Raw genomic sequence first — 17,693 nt, 5'->3', positions numbered from 1 at the left:
AGTTTTTCTTTGTAGTACAGTAAATTGAGCACTACCCTATTTGTTTTCAAGTGTTTCTCAATGAGTCCATTTGGAAGCAAGTATGATAACCAACATTTTAATACTCATTGTAACTTATTTGTGTGTGTATATATATATATATATATATAATCTTCTCTGCAGAATCCTAGTCCTCACAGAAGCCCAGTTAATTCAACCTTCAGCTACCCCCATGAAATAAATAGTGAATGTTATCCTTATTTCCAAAGGGGGAAAAAAGAGCTGTAATTGGTTAAATTCACATAAGTCAGGGATAAAGCCGACAGCAGCCTTCAGAGTGCCTTGATTGTAATAGTTCGCTGTAGCTGCTAAACCTTACTGTGATCTGTTAGTAAACAAAAAGTGCTTTTACCTGTTTGTTTTGAGATGTGCAAATAAAAAATGTAATTCCTCAGTTAAGCAGATAAAAACTCTGATCTTTGAAACTGGGACTGGTGATATATGGACTAGATGCTTTCTGGTCAGCAGTCATGGAGGGAACAGGAGCTTATGGACTAAAATCTCTTGTGACTGTGGTTCATCTATGGTGGACCCCTTCTAAACTGAGATGATGAAATCTGTTTTGGTGGAAGTAGTTGAGTCTTTTTAGCTGATGCAAGGAATGAGCTCTTACAAAGAATAGTGGGATGGAAGAATTTTAAGTTCCCCTATTTGAGCCGCAGGACCTCTGCAGGTCTGTTCTTTTATATTTGAGGCCTGTTGAGTTGCATAAACGGAATGTGCCCACTGATGCTGGCAGTTAATTTTATATTCTCTTCAGAACATGAGTTGGGATAAGAAACTTCAATTAAATAGCAGTCCAACTGTGGTCATGCACGACTCGGAAACAGGCAAGCTGATAACCCGTTTATGACCTAAAGCAGTGCTTCCAAACCTTTTTAATTAATGCAGTGTCTCACTGCCCTGGAAGTGGCTGTCTGGTTCCATTAAAAACTTCACAGTGGTATTTAATAGAGTGCCTGCTTAATTATGGGGTGGAACATCTTTAATGTGTGAGGGGGGGGGTAGAGATCTGCAGAAATGTTTAGGATGTACATCATTCAAGTAAAATGGGGAAGGACTTAACAGATAATTAACTGGGGAGTGATATCATAGTAATCTAGTGAGAGATTTAACTTCTGGATCTTGTGGAGCTAGTAGCATGTAAATGGTGAGTCACAGACATACAACTGACATTTTTTGTTACCTTCATTTTATCAGCCCGTCTGCGCTTCCCTGTCTTTCCTGTGCTTTGTCAGGAATGAGTTGCTTCTGCAGCTTTGAAATAAATAAACAAGGAGCCTGGAGTTAAGTTAATCAGAAGGGAGACTCTGCTAAAGACTGGTATAGGGGGAGGAAGACCTAATTAAAGGTCTTGGAGAAGTAGAGTGTAACTTTAGTACTGCTCACCTATTCCAATGCCATGACTGTCAAGATAACTTCAAAAACATTAATTTCTGCTTGTTCCTTGCTTTTCCAAGAGTTCTGGAAAACCTGCCCTCTGTGCCCAGACAACTGTGAGAAAGGCTGTCCAGGCAGCATGTCATTTCTTGGTAGCGAACACAATCCCTCCCTCTATCTTTCCTGCCTTAGCTTCCCCTTGGAGAGAACATTTAAGTGACCCTGCAACTTGGCCCCATAAACCACCCTCCTTCTTGTGAAATAAGCAGCCCAGCTATGATTTAGACAGTGCTCCCATCTATCCCTTAGCACCATAGGGTTGTCTCCCTTTCATCTCTCTGAATCTGACAACCTCTAGCGATCCCAGTCACTGCGTAGTAGTGCTGACTATTGGAGTGGGTAGGAACGTTAATTCAGATCCAGTATCTTAAGTCCTTTTGAGGAGGAATTAATAATGTTCTGTAGTACCAGGTTTTTCATGACTGAACCTTCTAGTGGAACAATGGTTTTCAAGCTCCTGTACTCTGTGGTTACATAAAATTTTTCTGTGGATCTCTTCATAGAGAGGTTTTTTTCCCAATAAAATTACTTAGTTGCATGTCATGAACCCAAGATTAAAAACTTCAATGTCAGAGGCACAAAATTAATGTTCTTTTCCTTTAGTGGTGGTGTGTGCCTGTTTGTTTTGGAAGACAAACAATGTCTTTCAGGAATGATGGTAATATTTTGGATTTTTTTATGTATATTTCTTTATACCAGCACCCGTATCCCTGGGGAAATTATAGGGAATTCTTTACTCACCATCTCATGAGCCACACTGTTCTCTGGGCTTTTCTAGATGAAGCCTTCACAAGTTTTTGGTTATTAAAACACTACATGTGAGCAACAGCTGAGCAAGACTATTGGGTTGTGTCTCAGAATAATACAAAGCCAGCGGGTTGAAGGATCTGTATTATCCAACCTTGTAGTGCTTATGATGAGCTCGAATTCATTCTCTTCTACTGGCTGGGTCATATCTCAGCCTACTGCCGTCAGTTACAGTAAAACCCTGCATGTAAGGAATTGGCAAGCTGACACGTCCTCCTCATTTTCTATGTAAATAGCATGATGAAAAGACTATCTTGTTTTCATCTGAATGGGTGATGTAGTTTGCTGTTGGATTCAGAGTGCTTGACTGCCCTGCACAGTTGTCGTTGCTCTCTTGCTTTCCCTCTGTAGAAGGGATTTTGGAGCCCATTTTGAAGGACAAAGGGATTTTGTTCTTTACAATGGATTCTTTGTGGGAGATGGGTTGGAATTGTTCTGACGCTTTGTGGATTAAAGTCTTCAATATTCTGCCCAGCTTGGTTGAAGGGGCTCTGTGTTCCTTAAATACACGAGTCCATTTCAGACAGGCTGCAATCAGCTAGCAGAAAACCAAAACTGAAATCAGTTTTTCCTGTGTTCATTAGGCCAAATGTAATTTGTTCATTTCACCTCAGTTTAGGAAGAGATTATCATGTTGGTGACCATGAAGGTGGCAGCAGCTCCTAGTTGTGTGTCCACGTGCATGTGATGATGAAGGCTTGCCTCCAATCCCATCTCCTCCTGCCCTGTGGCAGCAGTGTTGGGTGTTTGACTGCTTGGCCACATGCCACATGGGGAAAACACAGCAGCCAAGACATCTTTGCTTTTTATGGCTTTTTTTTTTTTTTTTTTTTAACTTACCATTTTGGGGTCTCTTGTATGCTACTAATAGGAATCCAATCAGGAAACTTAGCACTAAGCTTTGCAGGACTTGCACACAGTACAGTGGTTAAACAGTGACCCTACTTTTTTCCAAATCCATTCCAAAGGGAGCTACCCATGTGTGCATATCTCTTACTAACATTTTGAATATATTTGCTTTTGCGTTTGTATTTTAAAAATACAGCATTTATATCCTCTCTCAAGGGCCTTCTACCTTCCAGGTGGGGAATTTGGGGAAAAATAAAATGGGAATAAAAGAAACATTGCTTGAAAGTGCAATATCAGATTTCGCGGCTCTTTTAGAAAGCTCGTTTTTATTGGTGCTCTGAATTTTTCCACATGTAGCAAAGGAGAATAATGTGAAAAAAGGTGTTCGGGGCATGTTTATAGAAAACTGCAATAAAAGCTGGCAGTATGTCTAAAAATAGGCTTCAATTTAAATAAGTGGAATATAATTTTTTTTACCTTTGCCTAGCACCTTTTGCTTATGAAAGAAACCGTGCACAGTTTGTTGGATTTAATTTAAATATGACCCCATTTAAACATTTCAAAATTAATGTTTTAAGTATTGTTGTCTTAGAACATGCTGACTGTGCTCATATCCACAAGGGGCATTGATTACCCAGTGCAACAGTCTAGAGTTTAATTTATATCACAGAATCATATCCATGAAGTATCAGCCATTAGAGCAGAAGGTGTTGTTTCAGAGCTGAGTATCTACATTGCTGTCCGCTAACAGAAACAGTATCTAAAAAAAACCAAAGTGAGGGTAGAAAATGATGTCTGTCTACTTAGGAGGTATTATTCAAATTTGAGACTTCACAAATTGAATTTCCTATTTGTCTCTCTCTGCCATTGCATGAAAATACATAGTTACACGATATCATTTAGTATGTTGAAATACTGCTTAAGCATCCAATCTAACAATTTTTTCTGTTGTGACCTTGCTGTGACTTTGATTTACTTTTGAAATAGATGGCAGGTCTTCTAGCTTTGATAGTTTCTGCTAAAAGACAGGCTAGTCTTTGATCAGTTCAGCTTTCCCGTCTTTCATGTAACACAGTAAGTCATTTAGCTGGGTGACAAAGGAAAGAACACCTAGATCTGGAAACCACCATCGTTTTGGAAAGCGTCGTCTTCAACACGTTGACTTACGGTTATATTTCATTCACAGCTTTTTATTGATAGTGTTTTTACATTTTTAATAAATTCACATTACCACGCCGATAAAAGTAAATCTTTTTATCTGGCAACCTTTAAAATCTGCTTATCAGAAATGTGAGAGAATGCTGCATAATAGTTTTGCAAATCAATTAAAGGAAGCTGAATTTTGATGATATGTTTATTATTTAAACTTGGCATGGTGGTAGTTTTAATTACATATTCTGGAATTATTTTCTATATTAGGAATTACTCTAACCCGCTTGGTCTTCGTTTCCCATTTTCTCGAGTGTATATGTCCCATAAGCATTCCAGCCAGGTTGCAAGGTGAAAACGAGCGTCTTATCTTGAGGCACCAGGACTGGTGAAACTTCACCTCTCTTCATGGGTCTAGCCCACAGACACTAACCTAGAATCTTTAGAGATGTCAACTGCACGGACAAGAAAACATTATCTAGCATAGGAGAAACTTAAACAAACAAATTTCAGTATTGCTATACATGAAGTGTTGCATAGTGATACAGCAGAACTACTTACAGTACTTACAATGCAGTATGTTTTGCCAGGGAATTAAATGAGTAATATATCTTTTGCTGACCAGTAAATACTGATGTCATGTTTTCTTAAGGAAATACAAGAACGTGAAATTTACTGTTTTCTGCAGAAAATGTAAATGATGCTCCTCCCTTTATCTTCCTTTCTCTTTTATCCCCTCCCTTGTTTGGGATGCCCTTGTTGGGTCACGCTTTTCTGCACCAAATAAAAGTAATCTGCAGCGTTCTACGTAGGAAGTACAATTAGTCTGAGGAGTTTAGCAGTTGTACCTTCGTCAGCTTATTCAGCAAGGTATTATTGTCAGTTTTGAAGTATCTAACACAGGGCTGTTTGTGCTCTTTGGACAGTTTCCTTTATGTACCAGTATATTGACTGTCCTGGCTTTTACCTGAGCAAGGATTGTGTGCATCTGACCGTGTACAGTCACAGGACAAGGCTAGCCAGAGAGTGCCGATGTATCTGTGTAGGACAGTCCACTGCTTTGTAATTACTTTAGATCCTGCTGGCGTACCAAACCCTGTATTATTCGGCAGGGCTGGGTGGCCCAAGTACAGTGCCAGATTAAGGCACGTGCTGCTTTCTGTGCTTGGTCGTACTTGGTAGCTCTGCTTAGCTCAGCAGCTTGCCTTTTTTATGAGCCTCTGTAATGCATTGAGCAAAAATAAAACAATGACTTGTGTTAATTTTTAGGCCCTCTTAACTGACTTTAAATGTTTGATATAGGTTTTTCCTGGGAGATCTGGCCAAAAGTCTTGGAAAGGAGTGTTCTTTGGGAGCAACCTTGCTTCCTGAGCAAAAAACCCATCCTCAGTCTCGAACTGAGAGAAATCCTTTTTTGACATTGATGTTAACAAGTATTGTAGACATTCCTGGTGCTATTTATCTAGAGATTAGTGTAGTTTAGCATTGATTGCATTTAAATCTTGTCTGGCAAGTAATTGGAATCCTTTTTTAGCCATAGTTTACATGAGTACAGGTACTCTAAGCAGAAGAAAGGAACATTTTTTTAGACTTTCAGCTCAGACAGGTGCTGAAAGAGTTAGCTAAAGGGGACATTATCTTAAAGGGAGATCTGCAAATTTATGAAGTAGTCTCGTGCTCTACAATTAGACCTAAGCCTGAGTTTATTGTTGGGGTGGAACTGAACACAGCCGCACAGTCGCGACTGTTGAGGTGTGAAAATTGAAATTTATCAGAGGAAATATTAAGGAGCTCTGGCAGACTGGAGCGTTAAAATTTATTCCATCCTGCTTTCTTTGTGGCATATCTGCTGCCCTTCTTCTTTCCTTGCCATCAATTTCTTGCATACTTACCAAGATCCTTTTTTCAGTTAATCTTTTTTTTACTCAACACCAAAAATGTATTAAGAGGGGACCCTTGCAGTTGGTACCTGGTTAGCAGAGTGAAGAGAATTTATTTCAGTCGTAGTTTAAGTGGTCAGCAGAGACTTTTTACTTCTCCTGTGTTTATGAAGTAGTTTGTAGAACTGCAACAGTTATCCATATAAGTCAATTTATGTACAGAGATTGTGCATATGCTATTTTGTACAGCTATGGTTTTACAATGTGATGAGAGAGAGTATAAGATGATGTAGTCAGTTTTTCACAGTACATTTGAAAGAGCAAATACGGTTAGGTTTGGGGAGGCAATTTTGCCATTTTCTGCCTGTCGCAATTTAGTGTTTTGTATATAATACAGCATTTTCAAGACCTATTAAGTTGAAATCTGTTTTAGCCTGTGCTACTCAGCTCTGATTAACAATATGTGTTTTTTGAAAGGAACCTCAAGCAAGCATGCCTGCACTCGGCAAGCGATATGACTGTACCTAAATTCTTTTCTTTGTGCAGTCTTTTGAATGAAAGAGAAGTAAAAAGTGGGTGGAGATGATCGAATGCAGAGGTCACTGTTTTATGTTCTTGCTTGCAATATCAAGCATAATGTGTCCCTCATTGGCAGGCATGGTTAGATGGAGGAGCCAGAGCAGAATAGTCAATTTAATCACTGTATTTTGTTTTTGGCCATGGGTTTTCTGGCATGCATATCTCTGCACAGTGGTAGCCAGAGCTTGGTTCCAGGAGTAAGTGCTTTTCATATGTTTTGTGAACGGATGAGAGCAGGCTTTTGCCAATTTTTCTGTACATGTGTATGTGACTCTCTGGTTTCGACTAAATTAGCTTTTTGTCATATTACAAGAAAGTCAGTAAAATATGTGTCAGACAAGTGAATCAGTAAGTTGGCTGCTGAAAGAAATCTATCAATTATAATAAAAAATATTTCCAAGATCTAATTTCACAGCAGCGTTTTATGATTAGGCTGTTCTCATCAATACTTAATTTTTGTTGTTCCTGTAGTTTGCTGTTTTATTATGCTCCCCAGGTAGGCCTGTTCTATATGCTACAAAGGAAATACAGGCTACTCTGACTTTGCTTATAACGTTTGGCAGACTATTTCCCAGAATTAAATCTTATTTAAGCTCAGCTTAAATCATATCTTTTATAGAAACTGCAATCCAGAAATAAAGTCGTGGTACAAAATGATATTTTTACATAAGGGATTTTTTTGTTTGTTTGAGTGGGGGTTATAGAAATATTCAGCAATTATGTAAATAAACATAATTTGTGACTGCTTCTTAGGATATCTTTTTTCATGAACCAAAGATTTACTACTGAGGAGTCTGGATAGATTAATTCATTTTCTTCGGTCAAGCAAGTGAAGTAAATCTGCCCTAAATTACACACTTTTAAGATTGTCTGTAGTCTAACTATTTTACACAGATTTAATTTCTGGGGAATTTCACAATTTCAAGGATATCAGTTCTCTTACAATGTATAGTATGCTATGAAGAAATACCTAGACTAGGAAGCTGACAACATCTGCAGATTTAATTCTGCAGTACTGTATTGTGTTTCTTTTGTTTTGATAACTTGTTTTTATGACTTGTTGAATTGAGTAATTTGCAATGACTTCCCTGCTTGGTATTTGATATCTCAAATAATGTGATTTTTGTCTGTGAATTGGAATTTTTATGCCATTTATCCCAATTTATGTTGGCACAGACTGACTTCTGTGTTTGAGATAGTGGAAGAAAACATGCAATAGTTTATAAATTCATTCCACTCTATTTGCAATTTAATCTCATGATTGTTAGAATATAGGAATAGAAAATAAAACAAATTTCATGTTATAATATCCTTTTTAACATATATATAGCCTTTGTGAATGTCTTGGCTTTTCAGCAAAAATGTTTCATATGTCATGAGGGCTAAATTTTGATCTTGGATCAGCAGAGAAAACTGCCCTTGAAGATCTTCATGTACTATTGATTCCTGGGAATGTCTGACCCTAAGAATATGAGGCAACTCCTTTTACTAATGAGAGTTTGTCTGCATGGAGGTATTGGAAAAGGTAATCAAAGGTGTAATGCACGTTAATTAAAGTCTGTTAAACTCCCATGCCCATGATTTTATTAATTGATAGAGTGGCCTGAGGTCATGGTAATCCAATCCAAGAATTTAAAGGTAAGGACCCTGTTGACAGATGCCACAACCAATGGTATTTTTTTTTCTCCCGAAGTTAATAAATGTGTCAGGAATTTACTCTTGTGAACAAATCCATTTGTCAGATGCAGAACAGAGAAGTAAAATGGGCAAGGGCAGTGCTGGAATTTTCTTTCAAGGAGTTTTATTTCAATCTGTCTTAAGGTCTGTATCATGCCAGTCTTCAGTTGGAAAGACGAAGCCTTTCATTTCTGGATTGTAATTAATGCTCAGATTTTATGTATTAATAGTAGCCAGCGAGAGAGAGGAAATTGGGAGGGGGAATAAGATATGGCAGCCATGTCTCAGTGCAGCCCATACTGAGTTGCTAGGTCAGAGAGGAAGGAAGCTAGCTGCCAAAATAGTGTATATTTTTTTTTTTTTCCCAGTCTTTGGTAACTCCTGGAGTTCTCAGACATATTTTAAGACTTCTCTGCTGTCTTGCTATCAAATCCACACTTGTAAAAACATGACTTTTGCTGTTGTGATGTTTGTATTGCATGGACATTTCAGTAGGGACGCAGATACTGCTGACTGAACTGCAAGAGAAATGCAAACAGTGTTGAAGATCCACTGTTTACAGAGGACTATCCTGGTGGTGTATATGTCTGAAAAGAGCCATACTGGTTTTACAAACATTTAGTTTGCATGTGTTAATTTGAATCACTTTTAGTTTAGGCTCATAAGTGGTTAAAATAAAGAACATTCTTGCTGACTGCATGGACTTCTGTCAACTGAGTGCTCTACTGCAGTACTGCTGTATAGGCAGACACTACGTCACGTTGTTATCTCTGTTTAGCTTGTCTGTGCTTTATCATGTTGCCTAACAGTTTTAATAAAAAAAGAAAAAAGAAAAAGAGACTAGTATGAATAGTTGTAAGTAGAACTATCTGAAAGCAGCAGATCTGGAGTGCCTTACACCAGCTGCTTACTGAAACAAAGAGAAGTATTATGAGAGGCACAATAAATGTGTTTGCTATCTCTGCTTTCAGTTGCAGTGCAGACACAAGCTGTCACAGTAATGAATTTTGAAGACTTGGAGTTTGGACTTGGGGAATTTTATAAAACACAGTTGTTTTATCAGAGTGTTGTCTTGCCAGTTGTATGATGCTAGTCTGGTTACCATGGAGTGTGGTCAGTTGGGGGAGACAAATGTAGTCAGTAAGACAGCATTTTGTGTGGTAGACTCTGCTGTGGTTTCTCCCTCTCTGGTTTAAATTCAAGTTTGGTAAGGAGAAAAGGAGTGGGGCAAGACGTCGCCTTTTTATTTAAATAAAAAGCAGTTTTAGCCCTAATCAAACTTACGGGCCACATGAGAATGCACGATGCAGTACAAATACAGTGTATGAATATGCAATTTATACCATAAACAATGTGGGGTTATTTTTCCTCTTGATCTTACTCTGTTAGCTGGACTCTTTTGTTTGGTATTGTTCTCTGCTTGCCTTGTGTCTGCAGGATGGGCTATACAAGATGCTGAGCACTGGCCACTTGTATCTTCTCATGAGGAGGTGCTCAATGTCTTCCAACCTGTCCTGTAAGAGCTCTTGCTCCTCCTACTTGCTCACTGCTGCCACCTGTTTGAAGTTTTGTTAATTTGATTAATTTTGGCCAAATGGCTCTGTGGTGCTGCAGATAAACATACTAGAAGGTATCCGAAGGCCTTGGTGTCCCCTGCATAATTACCATGTTACTTTATGATGAGGAAAATGCATTACCAAATTTGACAGGCTTTAATTAGAAGCCATTCCTTTCTTTGCTAAAATTTCTTTAAAATGGGTTTCTTTAATTCCAGCATAAGATAGCAATAGCATTTTTACCAGATTTTCCCCTCAATCTGGATGTTAATACATAAATGCTCCTGTTACCCTACATTCAGTAAGATTAATTTTTATAGCTTTTTTTTTTTGAGGAAAAAACCCATTGAGGTAATTGTATAGTATCAGGCTCCCAGCTGCTGTTTGGGAAAAAGGAAAAGTTCCTAACTTACTAAATTGGACAATGTCTAGAGACTTTTGTCTTTTGTAAACACCAGAGTTAGCTTTACATGGATATTTAAATTGCCTGTGTTCCTGTCAGGAGTTGCTCAGAAGTAGTCAGTAGGAGTTAGGTGCCTACATGGAATTTGTAATTCCTGTAATGGAGTTTTGAGTCTTCAGAAGTGATCTGAGATACTGCAAGGGAAGAGCGATTGCATATGGGTGGGATGAAAGTATCACAAACCTTAGTTGATGAAAGTGTTCTCTTTTGACATTGGTATTAACTTATTGTTTTCAAAGATAGGAAAAAAAGGGAGATTCCTCACTGAGAGAAACTGGTGTGATGTGGTTTACTTCTAAAGTTTAGAATATGAACACTATGTAGGTGGGGGTTTCTACTGGCAAAATATAAAGGCTGAAGGAAAAAAATGCAGAAATTTTACGGATAGGAGATTATTTCATATGAGAGGTCGTCTTGATAAATAAAAGCTTCTCTTGTGACATTAGAGTGGTTGTGGGGGGCTTCCCAATTAACACTTTTGTTGTTTCGAACGGGAGGGGGTCTGGATGTCTGTCTGAGAGCATTTGCAGTAGAGCACAGTTTTTACTATTTAGAGCTGAGATGGAAAGTTCCTATTTAGATTTGGTGCCAGAGTCTTTAATAGAAATCATGACTTGTGGTATATTATAGGTCAGTGTATATTTGCTAGTTTATATTACGCTGACTAAATTGGCAAAATGCTTATTTTTACTGGTAAACATTCAGGAGGTTTTCTCCCCACTCGTTCTTTTTCCAACAAAATAGTATTTGTCGTGTGTGGATTTAGGGCAACATTTTATAAATCATCTGCCTCGGCGATGATGTGAAAATGTGTGGTGGCACACAAAGATTTCCATTGTCAGGTACCTCAGGGCTGTAGATGGGGTTAACTTCATCCTAATTTTAGTTCTGGAAATGATGGCCATGTAGAAAACAAAATGCTTCTGGCAGTGTAGGAAAAATACAAATTTTAAACTCTAGCAAAAGTGGCTATTTCAGGGATATTACCAGAATAGCTAACCCTGGTTAATTTAGCTCCTCTCCAAGCCCCTTATGAAGCCCCAGAAGCATTTTTTAACATCTGTAAATCCCTATGAAGTCTAAATATGACCTGTGGCTTTAAGGATGTGAGTTCCAGTAAAGTCCATAACTGCTGGTGAAATGCAGCACTGTGCTTTAGGCTATACATTTAGCGAGACATTTAATTGAAATGGTAAAAGTACTGTGGTCACACTTTAATGCATGCTTAGTAACAATATGTGAATGTGTTTATGCACAAGCTAATTGTATCATTTCTGGAATTATTTATACACAGCTCCCACATGCTGTGAATGGCATTTTCTGATAAGTGTTAGATTATGTAAAATTTATTATCTACTCAGTACTCTATCACCAGTCTGCCTAGTTGAAAATTAGCTTTCTTAAAATGGAAATTTTGTGATTCTTGTGCTGAAGATATGTGCTCTTTTGTTCATTGCTCCAAACACAGTTTAAAAGTATAGAGAAGGACATTTAAGGACAAACTTACACTTGCATCAGCAAGTTCCAATTTTTTCCCTAATTTTTACCTTGCATAGTTATATACCAGACAAGCTTGTTTTGGACAGCTTTTTAGAAAAGGAATAATTTGAAAATTTGAACGTTTATTCAGTTTTAGATCTTGAATATTTGGCATAAATGTGAACTGTAGCCCTGGAATTTATAACCACAACCATAAGAAAAGGAACAAAGCGTATTTCATTGCGAATAGTCATGCTTTGCAGAATGAAGTAGTGAAAGTTTAGGGTTGGAACAGCAGCTTGTAAGAAGTAATGCTTCTGAATAAAAATGCTGTTGGAAAGATATGTTAGCTCAACCTTTCAGATCATCTGGGGTGAGTTGACCCTTCTCATACTACCTTTTTTCAACTGTTTATTCCAGCATGAAGCACTAAAGTATGGTTTATGATGCCTTATTTATCTTACAACTATGTTAAATGTGCCTATGCAGACCTGATATCTGTTTGGGAAATTTTTCTGCAAGAACATTTTCAAAAGCATGCTGTTTTACCTCTCTTTTCCCTGTCGTGTTCATTCTCACTTGTCTTCTTCCTGTAGGTGAAGCAGCTCTAAGAGGTGAGCCCAGAATGCAGTCTCTTCCAGTATCCTCTGCTCTAACCAACCATCGAACAGGCCCTCCTCCTATCAGTCCCAACAAGAGAAAGCTCAGCATGGACCAAGGGGATGATGAGCTAGACTGTGAAAATGACCATGTTTCTAAAATGAGTCGCATGTTCAATCCGCATCTGTAAGTGTCTATTCTGTTACCTCTGGTTCATAGAATTTAATGCTATCCTCTTCATTTTTGTGTCTGCTAAAATTATACCGTGTCTAAAGCTTTGTGCTAGATTTTTCCTTTGTTCCAGTTTGCACAGAAGATCTCACAAAGGCTGGTGTGATTAGATGGATGACTTCTTGTTTTCTTTTGTTTTCATACAGCATGAAGTAACAGGAATTAGCCCAACTTCACTATTTATAGTAAAACATACGTGTTCACCTTGCAATTTCTAAAGTATTGTTCATTTGTTCTTTGCTCCTCTCACTTCCCCTGATTCTGAGCGCTCTGTACTCCCTGCTGATGGGGGTGGGGAAGCAGAAGGAGGGGAAACAGAAGTGCTTTGCATTTTTCTGAGGCCAGGAGATTGTGAGCCAGCTGCTCTGTAGTCTGCCTTGACAACTGGGCAAGCTGCAGTTGTTGCTAAACATTACTTAAATGATTGCACCGCAGCTTTGACAGTCAGATGTGGAATTTTTCATACAGGTAAGGTGCTGATGTGTTGGGTAATCATCAGATGCCATTCTTGCTGTGTTCTCATTCCTGGGAATGCAGGTCTGGTTGGCATGGAGTACAGGCTTAGAGAATTCCTTTCATTCTTGACTGGAGGAAGTGATCGGAGCGGTTCAGCAGTCCAGGGCAGCCCGATAGCTGCGCGCCTTTCCCTGCTGCCTCAGCTCCTGCAGCCTCTGCATTCCTCGCATTCCATGCTGCTGTGGACTGTTGTGTTCAGTCATAAGATGCGGACAGAGGTATTTATCCTCAAATAAATCACCATAGTGTTAGTCAGAGGCTGGGCCTGTAGTCTGCAGTCTTGGAATTTGTTACAAATCAGGAATCCAGCACTGAAGTAATGCAAAACAATAAAAGCTCACAAGCAGAGGGAGACTTCTCATTTACAACATACCTTGTTCTTTCTCCTAAAAACTTAACTATTTATAGCCTTTCTTTGGAGCCGAGAATGCTGCTATTGGAAAGAACCATATGCTGTGTTTCTGTGGCATACATACATGACACAACTGAAGAAATTTATGGCATTTTTGAATTATTATGTAACTCTGTGGGAAAAGGTGTGATTTTTTTAAAAACTCATTTGCTAGTGATGAAATAAAACACAGCTGGCAGTTACGTACATTATCATACTTTATACAGTGCAGGCCATAAAAATAATGAAGTCTGAACCAAGAGACTCGTGTGCAACCAAGGCTCAAAACTAAAAGATACAGGCAGTTATTCCATGTGATCCCTTAGATATATTTTAAAGCTATCTGATCTTTTCCAGTACAGTACACTTTTACTCATCCAGTATGGTATGTTTTTACTCAATAGATTCTTTCTGTGGTTTTATATATGAAATGTGCATCTTCTAATAATAAAACGCATTGGTTGTCTGCCTAGTGTTCATGTGATGGGACTTAATCTATGTCAATGAAACCATCTACTGCAGATGAATTATAATCTACACTAGGCCACCTTTTTTCTACTTTATTTTGTAAGTTTGATCTGGCCATGTGAAAATACAGTTTCAACTGAATATTACAAAACCACAAACTTTTGTGATATGTCTGAAATAGCTGAATATCTATATATTTCAGACATATCAAAAAAGTTCACAAACTTTCTCTGAATTTTATTCCCATTTCCCTGCCACCACCACCAATGAAGTCATTTTTCTGAATGTGTTTCATGTTTTCCCTCTTTTTTTGGATGATGACATTCTGGTTTAACAATAGAAACGGATTACTCAAACTTTGTGAAACTGTCCTAAAAATCCTGTTTGGAGATGGGAGGTGTGTTGTAGAAGCTTGACTTGTTCGCACTGAAGAAAGGACAGTAGATTTGGGGAAAGAAATATTTAATGGAACACAATAATGGCAGTCACACTGTAGTGACTGGGAGGTTCTAGAAGTGCAAGTTTGACAACATCCAGTTTAGAAAACCAAATCCATAAGAGATGTGGAGCGAAATGCGGAGACTAGACGGCACAATATCTTTGGTGACAGCAAAGATATTTTTGTGATTTGGACTATAAAGATGAGGTTTAGTATCTATGTATTCTGAACTTTTCAGGACAAAGTCCCCTGAAAGCTTGGGACAAAAGAGTTGGTGTCACAAAAACTGTTCCCAGGCATAGCTGCCCCAGTCAATATTAGGGCTACAGACTGTACATCTTTGCCACATAGCGGTGTTTAAATCCATATTCCTCTGGATGAACGTCTTCAGTTATTCTAAATGTCCAGGTGGGCAGATCTTTTTCATTTGGAAGTCAGTGCTTGGAAGAGAGAATTCTTTATAACCATAAGCTGCTCTTATTCAGACCTTTGGGTCTTTATGATCGTGTTGGTGAACTGTGAAACAGTTGTATCCTCTTTAACACCAGCATATTGTGTTTGGAAACATAATTAAATAGGACAAGAATTGTGTGCTGTGGTTCATTATAAATGGTAGAACCTTTTGTTACCAATTGGATGTTAACTGTTAGGTACTGGCACCCTAGTGTTGCAGTCACTGTGCTTCAGTAGGAAGGAATCCATTTAAATGCTTTGGATATTTTATTAGAAATCCAGTGATGCCAGCCTTTTCTTCTGAAATAGAATGCTTTGAGGTATTCCCTGCTGAGGTGTAACTCCCTGATGTATCTTCTTTGATTAGGTTATTTGGGTTGTACTCAGGTATGTTTTTAGTTTCATCATGGAAAAACACAACTACTGGAGTACAGCCGGCTCTGGAGTAGAGTGAATCAAATGCCCTGGCAATCCTACTGTGTTTCTCAAATATGTAATGAAATTCCTCTGCAAAGAACCATTTATCAAAGGCTCTGTTTTTCAGAGGAGATAATTCTCAGCTTTAGGATGAAAAATCATTTTAAAAACCACTATGTAAATCTCCCTGCCTTACTTACGGCAGCGCACTGGACTGTATACAGCTTCTGTATTTTTGTGGTCATAGAAAATACATCCATAAGCTCCTTACTTGGGAAAAACAAATACTTCCACCCCAAATTAAAACCTCAGCATTGTAATGTGAAGTTCCTTTATTTGCATTTTGCACTTTCTTGTATATCCCTCCAATGTGTTACTTAAAATGCATTCGCTAAAGTATAATCTTGCTGAATTAAAATGTATTTATTTTTTGTACCATACTTTATTTTCTGGTGCTTTGTAAAGGAGAAGCGAGTTTATTTTAAGCCTCAAGTTGCAACATGCCTGTGTTTTCATATGACTTCACTAAATTCACCTTGATTTACAAAAGAGTAATTAGGAACTTGGTTTATAGAAGAATTACAGGCGCTTTATGTATGGGTAAAGTGGCTGGAGAGCTGTACCAGTCTTTCTTAACAAATGGAGCTGCTTTGTTATATTTCCAAGGTGTACTTAGCATTTTGGGCAAGTCCTGTGTAAAATTCACTCTTATCTGGGCATTGTGATGTCAGGGGAATGCGAATGAAGCGCGTTGTACCTTTAAGTGAAGGTCTCAGGCCTGACCTATGTTATGTGGGTTTCTTGTTTGTCAGGCTGGAGGCATTTTCTCATTTTCACAGTTCAGCTGAAAACAAAGGCCTCCTTATCCTTCCAGGGAGCTCTTAAGAGCTGACATCAGCCTTTTCCCAGCGGGCATCAGTGCTGCCGTAAGAGTCCTTGCAGGGAACGGAGGAGCCTGAGAGCAGTTTCTTCTCATGGCATTTTGTTTGCCAAGTAGCAAAGAAAACGAGGAAATGAGTAAAAGAGCACAAAATTTTAGGTTGGTTGTTTTTTTTTTTTTTTAAAAGAAATTACACTGGGCTGGTTTTGCTTCTCTGATTTTTAGTAGGAACTAGCAAATATGTAACTCTTAACTGCTTTTGGGCAGGGGACAGTTATGGCTAATACTTTGTACTTGTGGTGTAGCCATTTTAAAAATAGTTTGTATGCTAGCCAATTGTGGGATCAAATCACTATATTTAAGGTTGAAGTGAATTGATGTCACTGACGTCTTCAAAAGGATTCAGATTTTGTGTTACTGGTAAAATTATATGTGAACCTGACCATTTGAATTTGTATTAGAAGGGGACTGGTTTTTATGTTTGCTGGTAGAGTACATCAGGCTGAAAGTTAGCATTTTTTGTTTGAGACAAGCAGGCTTGTGAATGGAATATTTTCCTCTCAATCTCTTTGTCACAATTCCCATTTGGTTTGGTGGCATTAGGATCGCAATGAAAATTAATTTCTGTATGAAAATCATCTTACGGCAAAAATTTGCAGCTGTTATGTGGATGTCTGAGGAATAATCATCTCTTGATTTGTGTGATATATAATTTGACATCTTCTTGTAACAAAATGAAGGTCTGTACACTAATAAGGTAGTTTAACGTGTATCACATAAGATGAGGTTTAGTTTTGGACATAACCATACAGACCCAGACACTTCTGTTTCAAATTCTAGGTTGTCTGCACTTTTGTTACAGTGAAGAATCGTGGCAAATCTGATCCACAAAGCCAGGCTAAATTCCTGGAGTTTGGAAGCTGCTGTATATCATAAGTTTCTTATCATAAACATGCAATGGAGTTTGCTCACTTTAATGACACTGTAATAGAAATTACTATGGTACCCTTTTTTAAAAATCTGTCTCAAGCTGTTCTGAAAGTTACCTGGATTTGAAGATCATAGAATAATTCAGGTTAGAGCAGGCTTTAGGAGGTCATTTCATCCAGCCTCCTGTTCAAAGCAGGGTCAGCTGTGTCCTCTTCAAGCTTGTAGTAGCTCAATGTAAGGAATTTTGAGTAAGATCTGAAGTACTCAATAAACAATGCTCCTTATTAGAGGAGGACTCTGTCACCTTCCTCCTTACCATACCCTGACGCCGGCTGAGAATGCAGGGTGGAAATGTTCTGCAGAAGATCAGGTCCCCGTTGTGGTGGAGGCTGGCTCCAGCTCCAAGCAAGGCTTGACTTAGAACTGGGTTGCCGAGGTAGTGTGGGAGTT

General features: G+C 38.4%; 1 protein-coding gene across 3 annotated transcripts in view; it reads left to right on the top strand.

Moving 5' to 3' along the window:
• The window catches only part of VGLL4 (vestigial like family member 4), a 95,983-nt gene that overhangs the window by 56,699 nt on the left and 21,591 nt on the right, over positions 1 to 17,693 (top strand). For all 3 annotated transcript variants that reach the window (XM_082322597.1, XM_082322598.1, XM_082322596.1), the window contains one exon: positions 12,515 to 12,704. In XM_082322597.1, coding sequence (XP_082178723.1) covers positions 12,515 to 12,704 — 190 coding nt within the window. The remainder of the gene's footprint in view (positions 1 to 12,514; positions 12,705 to 17,693) is intronic.

Source organism: Platalea leucorodia, assembly GCF_965183815.1.
Source record: "Platalea leucorodia genome assembly, chromosome: 9".
Classification (NCBI taxonomy): Eukaryota; Metazoa; Chordata; class Aves; order Pelecaniformes; family Threskiornithidae; genus Platalea; species Platalea leucorodia.
Note: the sequence above shows the minus strand (reverse complement) of the source record. Positions and strands in the feature narration are given on the sequence as shown.